The sequence below is a fragment of the Argiope bruennichi genome, chromosome 9 (genome assembly GCF_947563725.1).
Source record: "Argiope bruennichi chromosome 9, qqArgBrue1.1, whole genome shotgun sequence".
Classification (NCBI taxonomy): Eukaryota; Metazoa; Arthropoda; class Arachnida; order Araneae; family Araneidae; genus Argiope; species Argiope bruennichi.
Genome location: NC_079159.1, coordinates 62,427,357 through 62,448,698, shown reverse-complemented (window position 1 = coordinate 62,448,698; position 21,342 = coordinate 62,427,357). Strand labels below are relative to the sequence as shown.

Sequence of the window (21,342 nt, the reverse complement as noted above, 5' to 3'; positions counted from 1 at the left end):
ATTTTATTGAATTCAAAATAACAAAGGATTTCAATAAATGTGGAATTTAGAAGTTAACAGAATACCATGATAAATGAAGGAGCTGCTATCTAATATTTTACATTTGGACATACATATTTTTTAAGATTAATTCAAGATGATAAACACAGATTACTTTCAATCACACCGTGTTGTCTCTAGGCATTTATATAAATATTAAAAATTATCAATTCTTTATACTAGTATCCACCTCCTGTTTCGAACTATTTCTTTGAATATTACTAGCTGCAGAACTTAGCAAAAAGAATACTTACCCATGAAAAAATAAGAGAAATATGTATTTTTACTTACTATGCAGTCGCTTGGGTGGTCTGTGCAAATCATGTCATTTGCAACATTTTGAAAAGAAGAGTTATTAATATTTGATGTATTTCGTCTTAATGTTTCATTGCATTTCAAATTGGGAATGACAACCAGGTCCAACTTCTCTCTTAGGTTTGGATAACGCGTCCAAGCTGAAATATGAATAAATTAGAAGCAAAACGATTTTTTCAATAAAATGAAAAGAAAAAAATATATTTACTCAATTTAATTTTTATCGTTTCATTTCACTAGGACAGTCTGTGAAAATGTTTGCCCGCATTATAAAAGAAAGAAAAGAGATCAATATTAAATAATTGATATAGAAATTATTTCTCGTCCATTTTAAAGACTATTACCTTAGAAAAATAAAAAGAATGTAATAAAAGAAGGCGAAAATCAAAAGTAACACACTTCTAATTTGTTCTTATTTTACATTTGTTCAAAATTGTGCAATCAATTTCATTTCCCTCCTTCGGAAAAAAATTATCAATAGTTGCTTGTTTTTTTTCGAACTTGGTCCTTAGAACTCATAAATAATCCTTATTTAAGGTTATTTAATATAATTATTTTTTATCTTTACCTTTACACCACAGATTCTACTTGGCCAATCCTTCAATTTTGAGATTTAATACTTAATAAAAGAGTGCATTCAAGCAACAAAAAAGGCTTCTAAAAATATGTGAATTTTAAAATATTATGATAATTTCTTCTACTACTTTTTACCACTTATTCAATCAATTTAATGATGCATATATTCAAAAGGATTATCTAATTTATAACGAATCATTTCTTTATTTTGAACAGACCATTAGTAAACCAAAATATCCTTTGAATAAACTTTAACAAAAAATATACAATATATATAGTTTAAACTTTAACAAAATAAAATATATATAATTTATACACAGTAAAATTTGCATTAGTTCTTTTATTGGATTTTACATTCAAGTACTAAAAATGATTAGTTGCGTATCTCATTAGGAAAATATATACTAATTCTAGTAAAATTTTCCGAAAATGATGTATCAAGTATTCAGTTGCCATTATCAATATGATTAAAATGTTATTTGCACAGAGAGAAAATCTTTTTTTTTCAACGTTCACTTCATAAAAAAATACTAGACTGTGTTTCTCATAAATTTCACTAAAATAACAATCATATTTGGGAAAAATTTGTTTCAAAATATTTTTTACAATCAAAATTACTCCTTGTGAACATATTAAACAATTTAAGACGGTATCTATCATTAAACAGGATATAATTAAGAAAAGCTTCATAAACTCTAATACAGATAATCAAACTATTGATTGAAAGATTAATCATTTGCTTACATGGTGTAGTATATCCCCAACCAACAAGTGCAGTAAAATGTCCTGTAAGGTTTATGAATTCACCGCTGGGAGGTAAGCAAATGGGATTGAAATTTTCCGACTCCACGTCTTTCTCTAGCGTCAGCATAGCAATGTCGTCGTTAAATAAACCTTGGGCGTAGGTATCGTGGATAACTAACTGCGAAACGTTATATTCTTGTGCTAGTCTCTCATCAACGTGTCCAATCCTTGCTATGTACAGTGAAGGGCTGTGTAAAGAAAACATTCCAATGACAATTTTGAAATTGTTTATAGATCTAGGAAGCAAATTGCGGACACCAATTTCTGCTATTTAAAGTATTATTCCTTTCTGTACTTTCTCATTTACGAAATATTGAATAAGCATTTTAATTGTCGAAAATTCGAACACAATATTTCTCAAAATCTCCGCATTTCAGCTTTTCTTATGTAAAAATAAGACACTTTTGACATTATACAGGGTGTCCCAAAAAAATGTATACACATTTTAGCAGCTGATAACTAAGTTATTTCTTCTTTCTTTACAGACTGAACCCATTTAACCGAGTTCCCCCCCCCGAACAGACTTGAATTTGAAGAAAGGAAATTTATTCTAAAATGCTACTGGAAGTATGAAAATGCAGTAGAAGTTCAAAGACAATTTAAGAGGGAGTTTAACAAAGATCCACCTACACGAGTTACTATCACTCGAATTAGAGATAAGTTTGAAGCTGATGGAACTGTTCAGGACGTCCATAAGCCTGCAACAGTTGTTTAATTGAGGGCACCATTTAACATGAATGTACGAATATCCCAAGGAATTGTTCCATCATGTGTGCTATTCCATCGCTTCGCGTTGTCGGCAGTGTCTGGAGAAGAACGGACATCAGTTTTAGAACATGCGATACCAAGACAATAGAATGATATTTGTAGAATCTTTTACATGTTGAAAATTATTCGAATTATAATAAACCCCAAATTTACAATTATTTAAAGTGTGTATACATTTTTTTGGGACACCCTGTATATGTGTATTTGAACTCAATAACTCAAAACTCCTTAGGCTGAAATGCGGTCTAGGGAATTACAACTAAATTTCCCAATTTCTTACAAATTTGTCATGAGATCTATTCTCAGCAAATTTATGTGTCTGCTGTTCAAGTAGAAGAGAACTCAATAAATACAAACTTCAAAGATTTAAGAAAATAATATTTGGTGCACATGTTCAGCATCTCAAATTTTTATATTTGTTAAATTTAGGGCCAAATCTTTCAAACGATCGTCTGTCAGCCTGCAAATTCGCATATAAACACAATAACTCATAAACTCAGACTTAAATCAATGAAAATCTGTATGTTATCTTGTAACTACGAATATAGTTTCGTGTCAAATTCTTGTGTTACTAAAACTGGTAAAAAAAGTGTCCACAACACATATTCTCACAATATATTCAGTAAAAATGTTAGATTCAAGTTAAAAATCTATATTATCTTTCCAAAATTCATAGAAGGTATTCGAGATCAGGCATAAAGTCCACAATTTTATGCGGAGAAAGGGGACTTAGACCATTATTGCAGAGTATACGACAAAGTTTCTCCCGCAGATTCTTATTTATATCTTAATTCTATGTTCATAAATGTACACTAAATCAAAAACGATGCATGGACATAGTTTTAATTTTTTTTCAAATATTAACTATTTATTATTGAAAATTTAAACAGTAATTAAGATTTATTATAATTTAGTTAATTTAAGCTTCTTTAGAATTAACACTTGGTCCCTTTTTTTGAACGAATCTCACAATTTTGAATCATGGATGGAAGATGGAGATGACATATGCGGTGGTACCTTTCCTATTCAAATTTCCGGGCTACACTTTAGCACATTTTACTCTGTAGATTTAAATACTAGTCATCTAGTATTTTCATTACTCTATAGATACAACTAGTCATCAGCATAATTGGGTTCTTTTATTTTATTTACATTCTGCAGTGGTACACTTACTCACTATGGTGGTTGAAACATTGGGCTGCAGCTATCACGTGTCTGCTGGTGATCATACTTCCTGAACACACATGATTATAGCCACCCGTTCCATTTTGCCTCGCAATCGCCACCTTTAAAGCAGAATAAGATAATAAAAACTTTAAGAAAAGTAGAATTTATCTGGCGAGTGACATATTATAATTACAGATTATTAATTTCCCTACTTGCTGAACTTGAATTAATATATCCAGAATATACAGGGCAAAATAAGACAGTAAGAACTAGACTAAATGCAATAATCATGACATTCTATATCGCTAGAATGTCATGATTATTGCAATGTTCAATTCTACTGCAATTCCATAGTAAGTGGGAAAAATTTTCTTGGTGCATTTGAAATTTGTTGTATGATGTGTGAGAATTCCAAGCATTTTCATTAGTATGGTACAGAATAGAACAGAATATCAGCTCATGAATCTACCACAGTCCCTGGTTCAGATTTGCGTTGTAATCATAGTTAAAGTAATCATATTTAAACTTAATCTAACAAAAATAATCTATTGCTACAAATAATGAAGTAAGCTTACCATCCACGGCCATGATCCTTCCATCGCATCCGGTTCGAATAAGTAGCGTTCTATTCTGTGTGCCCATCCACATTCTGAAGGAAAAGAACAAATCGAAATTTGTAGCTCAAGTATGTTTACATGGTGAACAGTCACAGTTTTAAATGTTTGATAGTGACTCTGCTCCATATTGGTGATACCCGCTTCAGTCATAAACACCTTCTACTTGGTGAACTATGTACGACATGCTCTACGGTTTTACGTGTGCGTCATGTTTTAATAATCATCAGTTACGATTTTTTAATGCAATTTCCATAGACATGCGGGAGCTAGTGGGTGACAAACCTCAACCTCATATTTTTAAATATCTACAGACCATTGGTTTGTTGTATTTTATTTATGCTGTTTTATTCATTTGAAAATTTTATTCATATGTCAGTAATAGTTGCTCTTTCAGCTTTTCTTGAATATTTTTAATGCGTCCTTTTTTAATGCATCTGCAATCTTTCTTATAACATATTTTAAGAATTTAATTTTATCAGAATTTCTTTTACCATTTGATTGATGGAGCATGGCCAGATCTGGGTTTCGTCCCCCGCCCCCGAAAAAACAGAACTATCAATTAACAATCCAAACGTCTGTTTAACTGATATAATAAACTAACATTTTAGTAGTATTTTTGTAACAAATTCAATCGGGCCGAAAGGTGTTTTTGGCAATGCTTATAACATTTCATATTCAAGAAAATATCAAAACTTCGGAAACATTTCAAATCGGTTTGTATATCATATCAGTACTGGAGAGAACAAGTTTCAAAGAAAAATAAGGAAAATTTATTTAAGAAAATATTATAGAATTTATTCTCGTCTTTATGTTTCAGATTGGAATTTGCAATATTTGCATTTAAATGTTACGTATCTTTTTAATTGATTACATAATACAGTTTGAAAAAAGGAAAAACCTAAATTTACAAATAAATTTATTGAGTCTGCAGTAAAAAATTGCAGAAAGTGCAATTATATAATGTTTCTTTATTTAAACGCATCCATCTTTTCACAAAGAGGTGAAGAAAGTATTTCTTTAATGGTAATTTGATTTCCTTCTGAAGGAAACCAACATAAATCATTATTGATTTTGCATAATATTTTTAATCAAAAATATGTGTTATCTTCTTTTTTATTTTTAAAACTTAAAAAAATCATAGTGTAGAACTGAGAATTTCTGATAATATTTATCTAAGTAAATGATATTCCTTTCGTTATCCAATATAAACAAAAAAAATCATACATGTTCATTTCACGCTTCAATGACACACTAAAGCAAAAATAATCAAAAAATAATGTTGAAATAATTGAATAAAAATGCATTTTTTAAAATAAGAGCATCGGTTAACAACTTCCTATAATTTCAAAAATTAATTAGAGTCGACCAATGTGCATATGACACTGTAATACTCGTACACAAGAAATTGAATTAAATTAACTTAGACCTGCATTTTTTTTTCGAAACACTGTTTCCAAAGGCGAAGAATATTAACTAAATAAACGAATCTTAATATCAAATTAAAATCCCTGCTATGATTTAAAAAATTATAATATTAGTCAAATATAATAATTATATTACGTATTAAGATATAAAATGTAAAATGCACAATTATTTTAAATAGAAAAATTATTATTTTTAGAATAAAAAAAAGGCGGAAATACAAAATGAAAAGTCGATTCCATACCAAAACAAGGGAGATAAGCTAAATATGCATAAGATAAAAGCAAAGTTATACTTACCCTGAGTGCATATTTCTCTTATTAGGAGTAAAATTATAAAGAAGAGCAAGGTTTCCAGTACATTCTTTCCGTATTTCATATTGGGCTGGAAGATGAGAACATAACATGGATCTAAAATGTATTGAACAGAGCAGGAAAGTAAGAATGAGTCATCGAAGGATGTATCGAAAATAGAATTATTTCGTAATTCACCGGTTCCTCTTTGAACATCCTTTTTACTGACGAAATATTTGGTACTTTGCTTAGATATTCCAACAACGATGCATCATATTTCAACTTTTTTAACGCCGCTTATTATCTGTTATTTAGTTCCTGTCATCTCTCATAAGTAACGTATAATAGTCAGAAGAATTATCTTTTCAGGATAATAATACTATTTTTGTAAACATTGATATTATATTAAGGGAATTTTATTACAATAGTAACATATTTTACTTTTCAAGTTCCTGATCACCTATGTTTATTACCTCATGTCATTTTCTTCTTGGTTATATCTTGAAAATGTATGATTTTCAACGGAACTGCAATTTCAGGAAAAGTGTTAATCTTATTAAAAATGTTAATATTGTATAAATGAAGTATATAGAATATTACTATTTTTTTGTTTATAAAATCTGGATTAAGAGTGTTATTTGTTTGCAATTCCTTTATTTTTTTGTCTTGATATTTCTCATAAATTATATATGTTGTCCAATAGAATTGCATTTTTTATAATAAAACATTAATAGCTTTCTCAACCAATTTTTTTTTTTTTTTAGATAAAATCAGCAAATGGATAGATTTTATTTTTCAGCCTAGAGAAAATAACAGCGTGTCACATAGAAATAGAGAATTTCTGAATAGTTATTTTTCAGTCTATGATTTAATTTAAGAATTTCAAGTTCAAATTGCTCAAATATAAATATGATTTTTCTTTTAAAAAGTAAAATAAATGTATATATACGTTTTAATATTACAGAAATTTTAATAAGTAAAAATAGCTTATTAAAATCAACCAATTTTTCCTTGATTTTGAAATTAGAGAAATTCCTGATTCCCATTTCTTCCGATTTTACATTTCAACCATCAATCGGAAAAAACTAAAAGAATAATGAGATATAATATTCATTCATCATCCCGTGGACATTTGGATATCTATGTTAGCAAAATTACAAAATGATATTGGAATCTTTTTCTCAAAACATTGTTTTTACAAATTATTAAAATATTTGATGCAATAAAACATTCATCGAAAAAAATATGTTGCTGCTCGGATACAATCAAGACTATGGTAAAAAGGAATTTAATACTAGTATGTTTTGTTAAACTAAAATCATATTATTGTTGTACTGTTCAGTAGAATCTATGAATATACTAAATTACAAAATCAATCCGATTAATCTGCAAACAATATGGTTAATAAAGAAAAATCGTGGATCAATTATGTAAAACAACTGCAGTTTTAAGGAAAAAAATACTTATGCCTAATGAAAAAAAAGGCATTTTTTGCTTTCAAGTTCTCTTTATTAATTTTCAATAAACAAATATCATTTTACAATCTGTAATGTTTTTCAAAATGTAAATCTTAAGATTTGTGGAATAGAAAAAGAACAAATTTTCCTAAAATGTTCAGGTTCTTTGATTTCCAATCCTGTTCAGTTAATTTCCAGATCCTACAAATATTGATGGATTTGTACTTATAAGAACTCTTTTTCAACAGACCAAAGGCGTAACTCTCCATATTTAAAACGTTAGGACGCACGCACAAAAGAAGAACTTTGCAGAAATATATTGAAAAGGCGCATATACAATTCTTGTATAAGTCTTCTTTTTCTAAAGGAATACAGTGGTACTTTTCTCGATATGATTTGTAACTTTATCTTGATGAGATTTCATTCTTTGAAAATCAATGGATAGTGATTGAATTATGTCTGTAAAAAAATTAGACTTGTTATTTTCTCTTGATAATAATTAAGTTGATTTTAACATCTTTTTCCACATTTTTCATCTTTAATTTCCCATTATTAAAGAAACAGAAACAATCGTAAACGCCTTATAAAAACTTTCTTTAGTTTGATGGAACCATATTTCTACATCTTTTTCTCCTCATTTCCGATAGTAAAGACACATAATTTTGTTTCAGTCATTTAAATGAAGCCATGCTTGTTATACTGACACAATATGTTTCCATTCTTCTCCTGTGGAATAATTTTTGTACAAATTATTCAGTTGCAATTTGTATCTACTGTTCTGAGCCACATGTATCTAAAACCAACCGCTGGTCAGTATTATGTTTTTTAGCTACTTTAAATAATAAATCTAGATTTATTATTTGCTGATACATATGTATTTAAGGACTTTTCAATTGATACTTCTTTGGAAGATTTTTTTTCTTATTACCACTTTACTTTAAGAATGCTTGAAAAAATATGTAACTTTTTTTAGGTATTACTTTGAATTCTTCTTTCTATATAAAGGAGACGACTGACTATTTTTCTCTTTCCGATGAAAAAATTTTGCCTATTTTGCACTTAGATTTTTTAATACAATATATTTCACAACGTTTTTATGTAGGTATTATGAATATTTCTCTTCGGTATGCGTAAAAACATATAATGAGCTGTTTCTAGAAAATTATATTATAGAAAATAGACTTTTCTAGAAAATTGATTTTTCTAAATTCGTTATCGCGATCATTCTAAAAATGTCTAAATAAGTAAAATTCTTATCATGGAATAACAGAATATCTTTATGAGTGATGTCGAAAGAGAAGGGAATATATCCCTTTAGTGGATATATTTTTTTAATATTTTTAATGTCAGAATAAAGGAAGTTGTTTTTTTATTCACTTCTTCAAATTCTTAAACGCTACTTTCGTACTTTTTAATATCTGGAAATTATTCAAAATATTCCAATCATAGAGAAAATTCACTTTACACAAATTCTTCTGTTGTTTGAATTTTTCTGTCTTCCATTGAATATCTTTGTAAATAATTGGAGATATATTGAATATAATTTAAATGCAATTTTGTTCTAATGATATAAAATCTAGCGATTGTACTCGTTTCTGATTCTTTTTCAAATATTCATTATCTAACTCTATCAATGTTAAAAGGCTCCAACCGCCCGTTCAGTGAAACTACGATGAGTCTTTAGAGACCTGGATATCACTGTGAAATTTTTCACCCCTTTCAATAAACATGATTCATTGAATACTTGAAACGCGTGCATTGTTGTTTAGAGATACTAGCTTAAATATGTTTTGAGGACAGGCAGGTTCTCTAAAAATTTTTATGGTATGTCTAAGCACTCATCTGCTTAATAGCTCCCTCTAAGCGGGGTTCTCTATTGGAAATTATTCAAAATTTTCCAATCATAGAGAAAATTAATTAAATTTAAAGTTTTTAACACAAATTCTTCTGGGGTTTGAATTTGTTTGTCGTCCATTGAGTATCTTAGTAACTTATTGGAGAGATATTGAATATAATTTAAATATATTTTTGTTCAATTGATATGAAATCTCAAAATTAAGCTCGTTTCTAGGGTGTTTCCGTTAGTTGACTCTATCAATGCTGAAAGGCTCCAATCACAAGTTAAACGAAACTATGGTAGCCTGGACATCACTGTGAAATTGTTACCCCTTTCGTTAAGTGTGACTCAATTCTCAAGACTCGTGCATTATTCGTGAGAAACGCTACACATGCATAGAGATGCTGTAAATGTGTTTTGAGAACAAGGAGGTTTTATAAAAATAATCATGAGATGCTCAAAATTCTTTTGCTTAATAGTCACGTTATAAGAGGGGTTCTTTTTTTTTACATTAGCCCTTTAAAAATACTGGATGTCATAGTAATTTTTGTGGAAGAGAGGAAAATTTTCCTGCCTTTGAAAGAGAAACTTGGACAGTTCAGTATTCAGAGATATCTCAAATCAAATGGTCTAAGAAACGAGAGGGTGAAATATGCGTAAATCACACATTTAAAGACAATAGAATAAAAAATGTAAAATTCTTTCCTATTAACACGAAATGTTCTACTACACCATCTACTACTATTATACGATATTCTTAGTGCAGGATTATATTGTAATTAGGTTGTCTAAAAGTTTTCTTTAATAGGGTTTATTCACTCAAAATAATGTTAGAAATTTCGTAAATGAACAAACGAATGCATTAAAAGGTATTTTTTCAACGAGAATAGCTAAACCAAAAATTAAATTATTGTAAATCTATTTTTTTTTTTCTAAATTTAATATCATTCTTTTCAACCATCAATTTTCCTATGATGACTTCTAACTTAAATGTTTAGAGACCGGTTTTGTTCTATTCATTAACAGTTAATCTAATTTAGCCTTATGGTAGTCATATTTTTGTATCTTAATTCTACATTTAATAGTTTTCATAAAAATTTTATTACTATAAAAATTAATCTTATTACACTATTAAAAATAATTTTCCATTTTTTTATAATCCAAATAGTTTATTAGAAGACTCTAGATCTTTTAGAGAATATTAAATAAGTTTAAATTAAAAATAGCCGAGTAAGATGTTATTTTTTAGTTAAAAATGCCACATTAAAATACCTTAATGTTTTAAACAGATCCCAAACCTATTTTTGCATTAATAGCCCTAATATCAATGATTATTAAAATTTATTAGAAGCCTAGTTTCAAAGTTATTGTAATAATTTGTACAAAATTATAAACAAGACCCTTTTTGCTTATACCACTTTTTACAAATATCCCTTTCCTTTATTTTATAAATTATTTTCTTTGTAGCGTTGATGATAATTGGCATCATTAATTATCTTTCAACTATTCAGTAGGAACTTAATAAAAATCAAATTATCTAAAAAAAAAAATATTTAACATATTTAAAATAAAAATTCCGGCTGAAAACTATTAAATATTAACACTTATAGCTAGGGATTGCAATACCGGACCAAAATTCCAATACCGGTTTTCGGTATTTTTTAAATCCGGTATTGGCAAGGGTATTTTTTACCGGGATACCGGTTTTAATACCGGTATTAGAAATTTGGGAAAAAGAAAGAAAACACAGGTGTTTCTTTGTTTTATTTGCCAGTTTTGTTAGAGAGTGTAAATATCACAAAAAATAATTTGTAATTTATAAATTATAACAGTATATAATCACAAAAAAGTAAAGATACATCTTATTTATTTAAATCACAAAAAAAGTGTGAATATCACTATTCAGTCTGTGATACTATTACAAATTTTTGAAATGTGATCTTAAAAAGCATAACGCATCAATTGTACTATCATTAAGCCTGAAAAGTAATTTTGTGTAAAAATTACCAGCTGTCGAAAACGCCCTTTCGGCATTTACGCTAGTTGGTGGTACTGTTAGCAATGCGCGATATACTTTTTCTAAGTATTTACCTCTAAATCCCTCATCTTCAAATAAATCGATTTCTCGTCGGATGGTTTTGGATATAGATGATTTCTGTATTGTATTTTGGTTCCTTGAATTTTTTTTATTTATCGCTAATTCTAATTTTTGTTCAAGAGACAATTCCTTTTCACTATCGACAGTAGTGACATCATAATCTTCGATAACTCAACCAAATTCTTCTGAATGTGGATAGGTTTGTGGGTAAAAAATTTTAAGAAAATTTATTCTAAATTTAATCAGATTTGAATGTATTATTTTCTTTTCTTCTTTTTCATTTTCATTTTTAAAATCATTATAATTATGTACATACCATAAGACATTTTTTATTTCGGTATGCCTTTCTTCTGTGCGATTTTTCAATGTAATACATAATTCTTGAGATAGTGATGTGTGCTGTTCTTTCAGTGACTGCAACATGAAATTTATTGTTGCATTAGCTGTTAATAAATTAGAATCTCTCCGACATAATGCCTCAATAGTCAGTTTTATTGGAAGTAGAGCTGATATAGTTCTGGATATTAAGTAGAATTCACTATCTGAAAAATTAATTTACAGGTTTAAGTCGATTATTGCTTTTTGGATTGTATTTCTCTGTTTCAAAAATCGTTCCATCATTATGAGTAAACGGTTCCAACGTGTTTTAGAATCTAATATTAACATATATTCTGTTTAATTTCAGTTAGTATATATTTTAGTAATATATCCTTTTTATAGGGGAACGTTTAAATATCTTAACAATTTTTCGAACTTTATAAATTGTAGGAAGCAATTCTTGATAGGTTAATATTTCATCCTCATTAGCAATATCTTCTTCAACAATTACATTGTCATTATCTTCATTGTCAATATCACTCTCACTCTTACTCTTTTCAAAGTTTGAATCCGAAGTTTCTATATCCACAATATTTGTATTCTTCTGTTCTTTATTTTTTTGGTATAATACATCTATTACTCCTAATTGAATTCCATGTGCATAGCACAACTGCTGATTTGCACCAATCAACTTTCCAACTTTTTTCATAATTGTTGCGCCATCAATCGTTATGGATACAATATTTTCTTTCAGAGATAATCCATGTTTCGCTAATTTAGATTTAAGCAATTAATTAAGCCATTAATTAGCTAATTAATTTCACCCTTAGGAAGACAACAAAACAAAAACGTATACTATTTTGCTATGTTAGCAATATCTGAACATATAGTGGAGACAATTTTAAAAATTTTTAATAAATACCGAAAAACCGGTATTTAAACTTGTGGATACCGGTATTACAAAATTGTACAAATGGCTCAAAATACCGGTATTGCAATCCCTACTTATAGCACAAATGAATAATCTATGAGTCATTTGATATGATAAAGCGCGGTTTCATAAGCATAAGCAGGGTACATTGGCGAAAGGCGATGTTGGTTATTGCATCGAATGCCACATTTTAATCAGGGAAGTTTTAATTAATACATCACTATTTTTAAATTTTCCAAATTTTTCATGTCATGTGATGGATTTAATTTTTCATTTTAAAATTTGGTTATAAAATTTTAATTTCTTTATTTTTTTTAAATATTTAAACGAATACTTTATAGAATAATCAACTAAGCAGTTGTGTCAATTTCCTAAATCATTTATTTTAGTAGCCAAATCTATTAAATACTTTAAATCTCTTCTTAAACTTTTAAAACAAAATTTAAATTACTTTGCTTTTAAATAATAATCTCAGTTTTGAAACAGTTCGCGTGCTTATAATCACTGAGAGCAATGGTATTCAAAGATTTAACATCTTTTCCCAATTCAAAAAAAGGAACTAGAAATTAAAATTATTGTTCATCTTTCATAACACAAAATCCGAAGTTTGGAAATAAAATCCCTGATCACAAAAACAAAGCAATGTAATTAAAAAAATACATAAAAATCGAAGAACTAGTCCCCAAGCCTCAATCACTGTTCTAATTTCATACAGACAAAAAGTGTTTCAGTGTGAAAGCTCATTGTCTCTAAATAAATTATCAATAATAGTCTGCTCTTTTCCATCCTCCATTTCCCTGCGAAATTTCAAAAACACTATTTCTCTTCGCATTCTTTATGAAAAAAAATTCGATATAACTTTGTGTATACATTCACCATAGAAAATTTTTCATCCCACTTGAAATCTCTTTTCTATCCTCCATTTCCATGCGAAATTTCAAAAACACTACTTATCTACACATTCTTTGTGGGAAAAAATTCGACAGAACTTTGTGTATGAATTCACTATACAAAGTATTTCATTCCATTTGAAATCTCTAACCACAATACCAACTATTCCACGCCATTCTCAAATATATATTTTTGAAAGAAATCGAAAAATAATTTTTTAGTGTGCATTCACTATAGAAAGAAGCAACGTTTCGAGAGATTTCTCCCAAAAAAATTATAATCTGATTTCCAATTTTTTTTTTTTATTTCAAATGAAATGTCAAGTACAGAAGTCATCAAAAGTCATAAGTTTTCAGGAGAAATCACAATGTACATTTTTTATGAATAAAAAACCACGAATCAGTCCCCTATCCAGTTACTGCATCGATTTTACCGATTTTTATCTCATCGGAAAGTTTATGAGGCTCAAATGTATTATCACCTTTTGCACTCCAATTCACCGCTTCAATTACTGCATCTAATATTACCACAAAAAATAGACAAAATTAGGCAAAAAAAAATTAATTTTATTTACTGCATACGTTTTCATACACAGAATATTTCTTAGTAATTAGCAAGATTTTACAATCTTATTTAATTATGGTATAATTGTGGTAATTATATGATATTATAATTATGGTAAGGTTAATCTTAACTATGATGATATTAATTGGAGACCTACTTCTCTTTATAATTGCTGAGGAAGCAGTTATTTATTATTTTTTTTTCGGTTTAATTTAGTACCGTTTCTAAGCAGTGCTATGTTTTTCAGAGTTATCCCAAGGGATTCTATTATTAATTTTCTGTTGCGATTTTTTTAGAATAAATAATTTGAATTATACAGGTTTATAACATTTATCGTTCCAATAATATTTTTGAAGCAGCTTCAGAACATCTGCCTTCATCTGAACTTAATTTTATAAGATTTCACAACAATTGAAAGCATTTTAAAACAAATGACTATATGCCTTATTTCTTTTAATAATATTGTATACAGCACCATTACCTGTTAGTGTTGAAGATTTTTTTTTTCAAAAATAATATCATTTGTTCTGGAAAATATTACCAAGATTGATAACATTTTGTGTTTTAGTTTTCCTTTTATGGCCTTTGCAAAGCAGAACTTTAATTGCAAACACTGTACTATTTGTTTTTAAACTTTGTTACAGTGAAGAAAAAGACAAAATAAGGCAATTGAGATGTTCTTTTATTTATTTCACTACTTTTAAAATAATATGTAATTCACATTATATAACTTAATCTCATTTTAAGTTCTAAATACTTGATAATATAAAATTGTGCTAGCAGACATTTGTTAATCTAGCTTTTAATATTTTCTTCAATCCAGTTCAAATATTCAGAGACTTTAGTGAATCCTGAGGGAAAATCAGACGAGACAGTACAAGAGGTTCCGAAACTAACAAAACCGACAATATACCATGCACCTTCAACTTGGTACATCAATGGACTGCCTGATTCTACCTGAAATTTAAAAAAAAAGGAATTTAAAATAAAAATTGCATTTGGGACCCCAACCCCATTTTTAAAAACTTATAAAAGCAAACCAAAATCAATATTTTCCGCATAGGAATGTGTTTAAATAGCATGGCTTTACATTAGAAATATTTGAAAAATAAATTAAAGGCATATTAAATGAAAAAGAACTGAAAACAAATTTAAAAATTATAAAAAAAACTTCTATATATATCTTAAAAATTTTTTCAAGAGTTTAAGTATGAAAACAGTGCCAAGAATTTTAGCATAAATTAATCCAAGATTTCGATTTCCACATATTTTAACCATTTGCAGGCATGTTCAAAGTATTTTCTTTAAAAAGTAGTTTGCTGATTAGATATTGGAGGATTTAATGAAGTTATTATTTTGGTACTAAAGATATCTAAATGTAACTAATCAGGTAATTTTAAGTTCCATGAAACAGGCACTTATCCTCCAAAGACAGTGATTTTAATATCAATAACTTTGCATCAATATAGTTACCAACTCATAGGACTTATATTTTGTTGTTGTTGTTTTCAGGATCCCATGGACTATAAAAAAGATTTACAGTTGAGGAAAAAATGAATTTATTACAAAAACTTGATCATGATAATTTTTCGATGAAATCTCCTTACATTAGTCATATCAGTGGATTAAATTTAAGATTGCATCTTGGAAAAACATAGCCGTCAGCAATGTAAAATGGTCTTTAACATTCCATTAAAATAGTTAATTGTCTGAAAGTTATGGATTGCTAGACTCCTAGAGAACTCTTCAATTCAGAAAAATAAAAATTACTCAGTCAGTGTAATTACTTAAAATCATTTTCTACCAATCTGAAGGACTTACGCGTTGTCTTATTTTCCAAGATCCGATGAAACCATAAAAAACATTTAAGTAGAAAAAAATGAGTTTATTACGAAACTTGATCAGGATTATTTTTCGATGAAATCACTGTGAAGATTCAGGAGTTTGTTACATCAGTAGGTTAAATTCCATATTCCCTCTCTGATGAGCATAGCCCATTCTCATTAAGGACCTTAAACAGAGTCATTTTCGTTGTCATTTAGGACCATTTCACAGCACTGTGAAATGGTCCTTGCTCTACAATTTGATGGCATAGTTCTGAAGCACTTGAAGAGGATAGGATCCTAAGGTGGGTAGTAATTTTATGTTGCCAGGAATTGAAAAATGTAGTTCATGCCAGATTCCACTATCGATCCTCTAGTTAGATAAAGGAAACTATTATAATTTTTACTATTTACAATTTTTGCTTTGTTCTAAAGTTGCTTTCTTAATTAAAGAGATTTTAAGATAGAGTTCATAAAAATGTCGTTTGCTGCATCACTCAATACGTCTTGATTTAAATCTAGCTTTTTATAAATAAGTGGTTAATTACTAGAGGAATTGATACACAAATCCAACAGTGAACAACCTATCTAACAGGTCGAAATGCGTGGTCAACATGGCTATTTTACTCTCCATGAGTATTAGAAAGCTGAACAAGAGACGGCATCTTCTCATGGAGAATCCCCTCATTTGAAATCGAAGGATTGAAGTTTAGTTTAGTTTAGTTATATTAACTTTCATGTGCACCAGACTCGCTTACACGTTGGTTCTTCGCTGGAATCGAATGTCGAATCTGAAACCCTCCGGTGCGAAGCCTATACCTTACTACCGGATGACCGCGGGCGTCGAAGGATTGAAGTCGACAGAATAAAGCAAGAGGCATAGGAAGAGTGGATATAAAAGAAAAAAAAGGGATCTTTGAATATTGAGGGATTTATATACTCTTTATCAGTTTAAAGAAAGTCAAGGAATAAATTTAAAATACGTCTGGTAAAAGAACTTACAATCGCACATCACCAATAAGGAAAAAGAGCTAGAACTAATTAAATAATTCCATACCAGGGAATAACAAATAGACGTGAATTGACAAGGCATTGAATTCGAGAAAAATTCATTGAAAGCTTCGAGTTATTTATAATTATTAAATCTTAATTGAATAATTCGAAAACATTTAAAATAAAACTTTTCAGTACACAATTAAAAATTTCTTTTTAAAACTCCTTTTACTTTTTCTTAATTAAAGATCCTGGAAGCTTTATAAGAATAAAATTAAATCAGAAATTTTTTAAATTTCCTTATAATAAAATAAGTTCGGGAAAAGTTGCAAAATTCATTAAAATACAATTCGCTGTGCACAATTTTTAAAGAGAATATTAAATTCCAATTCGCATTAAAATTATTCAAGCTTCTCAGATTCAAACCTATTACCTGCTGAAAAATAAGCCGTTGCTCCAATCAACTATATCATACGATTTTGGCGACAATTATATAGAATAATTCTATTTAAAAAAAAACTTAAATGGTAGTTAATCGTAATTTTTTTGTGTAAATTTACATTTATCCAGAAATGCTATGAAAAAATTTGAAACTTTTAATTATTGAGTTTGGACATTTGTTAGCTATAAGGCATGGTTTACAATTCTTTTTCGGAATAATACGATACCTTTTAGATATTTTTCTCGTAAGGACTAAAAATTTGTACATTTATTAAAATTTGTGTTGAAATTTCAGAATTGGATGCTTCATCAAATAATTGTCTCCTTAAATTCAAATTAAATTCATAAGGAACTAATATTGAAGTATAGGTAATAGAATCAAAATGCAGGATCCTATGGGAATATTAAAAAAATCTACTAAAAGAGCTTTAAATTTCACAATCTTAACTACAGAAACATGTACTATAAAAAGAAACAGTTCTACAAAAGAAATGTTAAAATTTTAAAGTACAGAGTGATTATAATTAAAGTTACGATTTCGGAAATCGAAAATTTTAAAACTACTGGTCATAATGACTTGATATTTTAGCAGAACAGTCTTCAGGCAATGGAATTTTGTTTGGCTAAGAAAAAAAATAGTTTCAAAATGTGCCAGTAGATGGCGCTATCAGAGTTCGCACTGTCTGGAGATATGCGAATTATTTATACGTGACATGCACACCGCAGACATAGACATCATGATTCTGACTATGAATGATCGCTCTCTGCTCCTGAATCATTTTTATAAGAACAATGACTGTACACTTACAGCTATCAGGAAGTTTCAGACATTCAAATTCATAAAATCAGGTGCAATGACCACAAATGGTCTGCGAAAAATGATTGCTAAATTGGAAGAGACCAGTTCATTTGAAACGGGGAAGGAAATCAGTTTCAGCTTCGGCATTGGAAGATGTAGCTACAGAGCTACAAGAACAGACTAACAGTGATACTGGAATCAGCAGCGCACGGGTATTTGGCCGAATGCTGGATATGCCGATCAACACGGTTCGTAAAATCCTACAGAACATCCTGCGCTGTTATCCGTACAAGATAACTCATGTGCAGCAATTGCTACATGCTGACGTGGAAGCACGTGAATCTTTTGCGCTACGATTTCTTGCCCGGATGGAAGTTTACAACGGGCGACCATGGAACATTCTGTGGTCCGACGAAGCCCACTTCCATTTGGACGGTTTTGTAAATAGCAAAATTACGAGAATATGGGTGACCGAGAATCCGTTCCAGCTACACCCACTCCAGCTTCAGTCTGAAAGCTCACTATGTGGTGCGGAATATTTGCAGCATTTATCGTCGGCCCATTTTTCTTCGAGGATATCATCGGGTCCTGTTATCTGCACCGTAACTGGCCGGCGGTATGAAGCATTTTTGCATAGCCATGTCTTTACGGCACTTCAGCAGCGTCAGTGTGTGTTGTTTGCACAATATTCATGCAAGATGGCACTCCTTCGCACATTGTTACTCCTGTGTAATAACTGCTGAGTACTCATTTCGGAGATGATAGGATTATAAGTAGCCATTTTCCAACAATGTGACCGCCACGTACCCCCGACTTAAACTCATGCGATTTCTGAATTTGGGAGTAGAAGTGATGAATGTTGTTTACAGGTGACGGATTCTAGCAGACTTGAAGGCAAGTATCACATACCTTATCCATTGAATCAGTACAGATACCCTCCGATCTGTTGTGGAGCATGCCGTTTTGCTCTTCCAATTCTTAGCGGAACAAGGCGGACTACATATTGAACAACTTAAGCCTTATCCATCCATTCAGTGAGGTGTTTGTACCATAAAACTTTTTTTTTTTTTTTGCTATCACTGTTGTCGCTATAAACATGTATTCTTGTCTTATCGCTAATAAATTTTATTAAAACCCCTGGACTCTATTGTTTCCTTTTGACTAACAATATTCCTATATTTAACGAATTTGTTTTTGGTCTTTTCCCTGACAGCGCCATCTATCGGCACATTTTAAACTATTTTTTTTCCTTCGTCAAACAAAATTCCATTGTCTCACGATTGTTTTGCTAAAATATCAAGTCATTATGACAAGTAGTTTTAAAATTATCGGTTTTTGAAATCGTAACTTTAATTATAATCACGCTGTATATGAATATAGCGTTTCATTCGAAAATACATTTAATAGGAATAACGTTCAATTGGTAAATAGGGATAGTATCTGAATATTATCACTTCCTAAAAATTACACGCACCTATTATATTATTAAATACAACGCCATTAAAAGTAAGAAAAAATTCTCAAAACATTTTTATGAACGTTATTGATATATCTGTAAAATGATTATCGAGGAAGATAAAATTTACAAACTTTAAAAAAAATGGTAAGTACAAGAATATTCCCAATATAACATACTTTATTCCACTGTAACATACTTTATTCAAGTATGTTACAGTGCCTTTTCAATGATAAGATTAATACGTTACTGAAGTGAATACTAAAATTCATTTATTCTCTATATTAGTATACTCCTTCTATTTCAGTGTTTTTACCTACGTTTTTAACATGTACAGAGCTAAACAAAGGAAAAGATGTGTATTTTTGGAAAGGAATGTATAAATTTTGTGGACTTACTAAACATATTTGTGTGGAAGCTGTGCAAATCATTCCATCCCCCACACCTCTAGGGAATTGCCTTCTAAAGGCAATCATCCTGCTGTACATTGCATTGCATCTCGAATTTGCAATGACTTCTATACCAAAGTACTCTTTTAGCTCCGGATGTTCATATCCTACTATTATGTGAAGGAAAAAATAGAGATTAAATAATATATTTACAGTAAAAAAATGATAAAATTTTTGATTTAATGATGGATGACTTAACTCTAACTACAAATTGTTCCAAAAATATTTGACCAAATTCTAAAAAAAAAGTGTAGGAATAACCATGTCAAAGCATATCACCACAAAATACAGCGCGTTCATTAATTATTGTCGGGGTTTCCATACCTCATAACTTTTGAATAAAGCTTGCATTTTATTAATAAAAAATATATGCAAAAACCGATTACGTATTCGTAAATTACAACTCAAACAATTTTATTAATGATATTAAAGTGTAAAGCTTGCACAATTTGCGCTTTGTAGGCATTCAGTTGAAGGCGATTATGTATTCATAAATTACAACTCAAAGAATTTTACGTGGCAATAATGCGAATAGGTGGACCAATCCCAGGGCCTCCGAGATCACCAGATATAGCACTACTGGACTTCTTTCTATGGGGGTTTGTCAAGAACATAGTGTACAAGACCCCTGTGCCCTCCCTTGATGAACTGAAGCGTAGAATTGTTACTGCGATCCAAAATGTTACCCCACAAATGCTGGAGAACACTTGGAGGGAAATCGAATTTCGTCTCTATGTGTTACGAGCCACGAAGGGCAGCCATGTGTAAATTCCTTAATTTTTTTAATATCATTAATAAAATTCTTTGAGTTGTAATTTACGAATACATAATTGCCTTCAGCTGAATATCTACAAAGTGTAATTGTGCAAGCTTTACACTTTAATATCATTAATAAAATTCTTTGAGTTGTAATTTACGAATACGTAATTGGTTTTTGCGTAATATTTTTTATTCGAAAGTTATGAGGTATGGAAACCCCGACAATAATTAATGAACACCCTATATATCATGCATAAAAAAAGTTGAATTAAAGACGTTTCTTTTAACTTTTGAAAGCGAAATTAAAGACATGTTAAAAGAAACGCAATATAATATGAACGAATCATGTTTTTACAGCAGACATCCATTAGGAATATATTACAAAAAACTTTACATTGATGAAGTATAACATATGTAGGAATATTCTTTCTGTCATTGGAATTCTTATAAGTATTTTTATTCAAATGGAATCTCAAAAGGAAAGGCTCATACTATGTTTTTCTACTTCTCTCACTTCGATAAATT

At 29.5% G+C, this 21,342-nt stretch overlaps 2 protein-coding genes across 6 annotated transcripts in view; both read right to left on the bottom strand.

Annotated features, from left to right (window-relative positions):
- The window catches only part of LOC129984262 (serine protease 27-like), a 35,541-nt gene extending 29,435 nt beyond the window's left edge, over positions 1 to 6,106 (bottom strand). For both annotated transcript variants that reach the window (XM_056094108.1, XM_056094109.1), the window contains exons 1-5: positions 6,008 to 6,106; positions 4,245 to 4,318; positions 3,676 to 3,788; positions 1,675 to 1,922; positions 331 to 494 (exon numbers count right to left, since the gene is read on the bottom strand). In XM_056094108.1, coding sequence (XP_055950083.1) covers positions 331 to 494; positions 1,675 to 1,922; positions 3,676 to 3,788; positions 4,245 to 4,318; positions 6,008 to 6,086 — 678 coding nt within the window. In that variant the 5' untranslated portion in view covers positions 6,087 to 6,106. The remainder of the gene's footprint in view (positions 1 to 330; positions 495 to 1,674; positions 1,923 to 3,675; positions 3,789 to 4,244; positions 4,319 to 6,007) is intronic.
- Positions 6,107 to 14,762: 8,656 nt separating this feature from the next.
- LOC129983594 (clotting factor G beta subunit-like) overlaps positions 14,763 to 21,342 on the bottom strand; it is a 43,979-nt gene continuing 37,399 nt past the window's right edge. For all 4 annotated transcript variants that reach the window (XM_056093123.1, XM_056093125.1, XM_056093126.1 and 1 more), the window contains 2 exons: positions 20,008 to 20,168; positions 14,763 to 15,054 (listed from right to left, as the gene is read on the bottom strand). In XM_056093123.1, the coding sequence (XP_055949098.1) occupies positions 14,893 to 15,054; positions 20,008 to 20,168 (323 nt within the window). In that variant the 3' untranslated portion in view covers positions 14,763 to 14,892. The remainder of the gene's footprint in view (positions 15,055 to 20,007; positions 20,169 to 21,342) is intronic.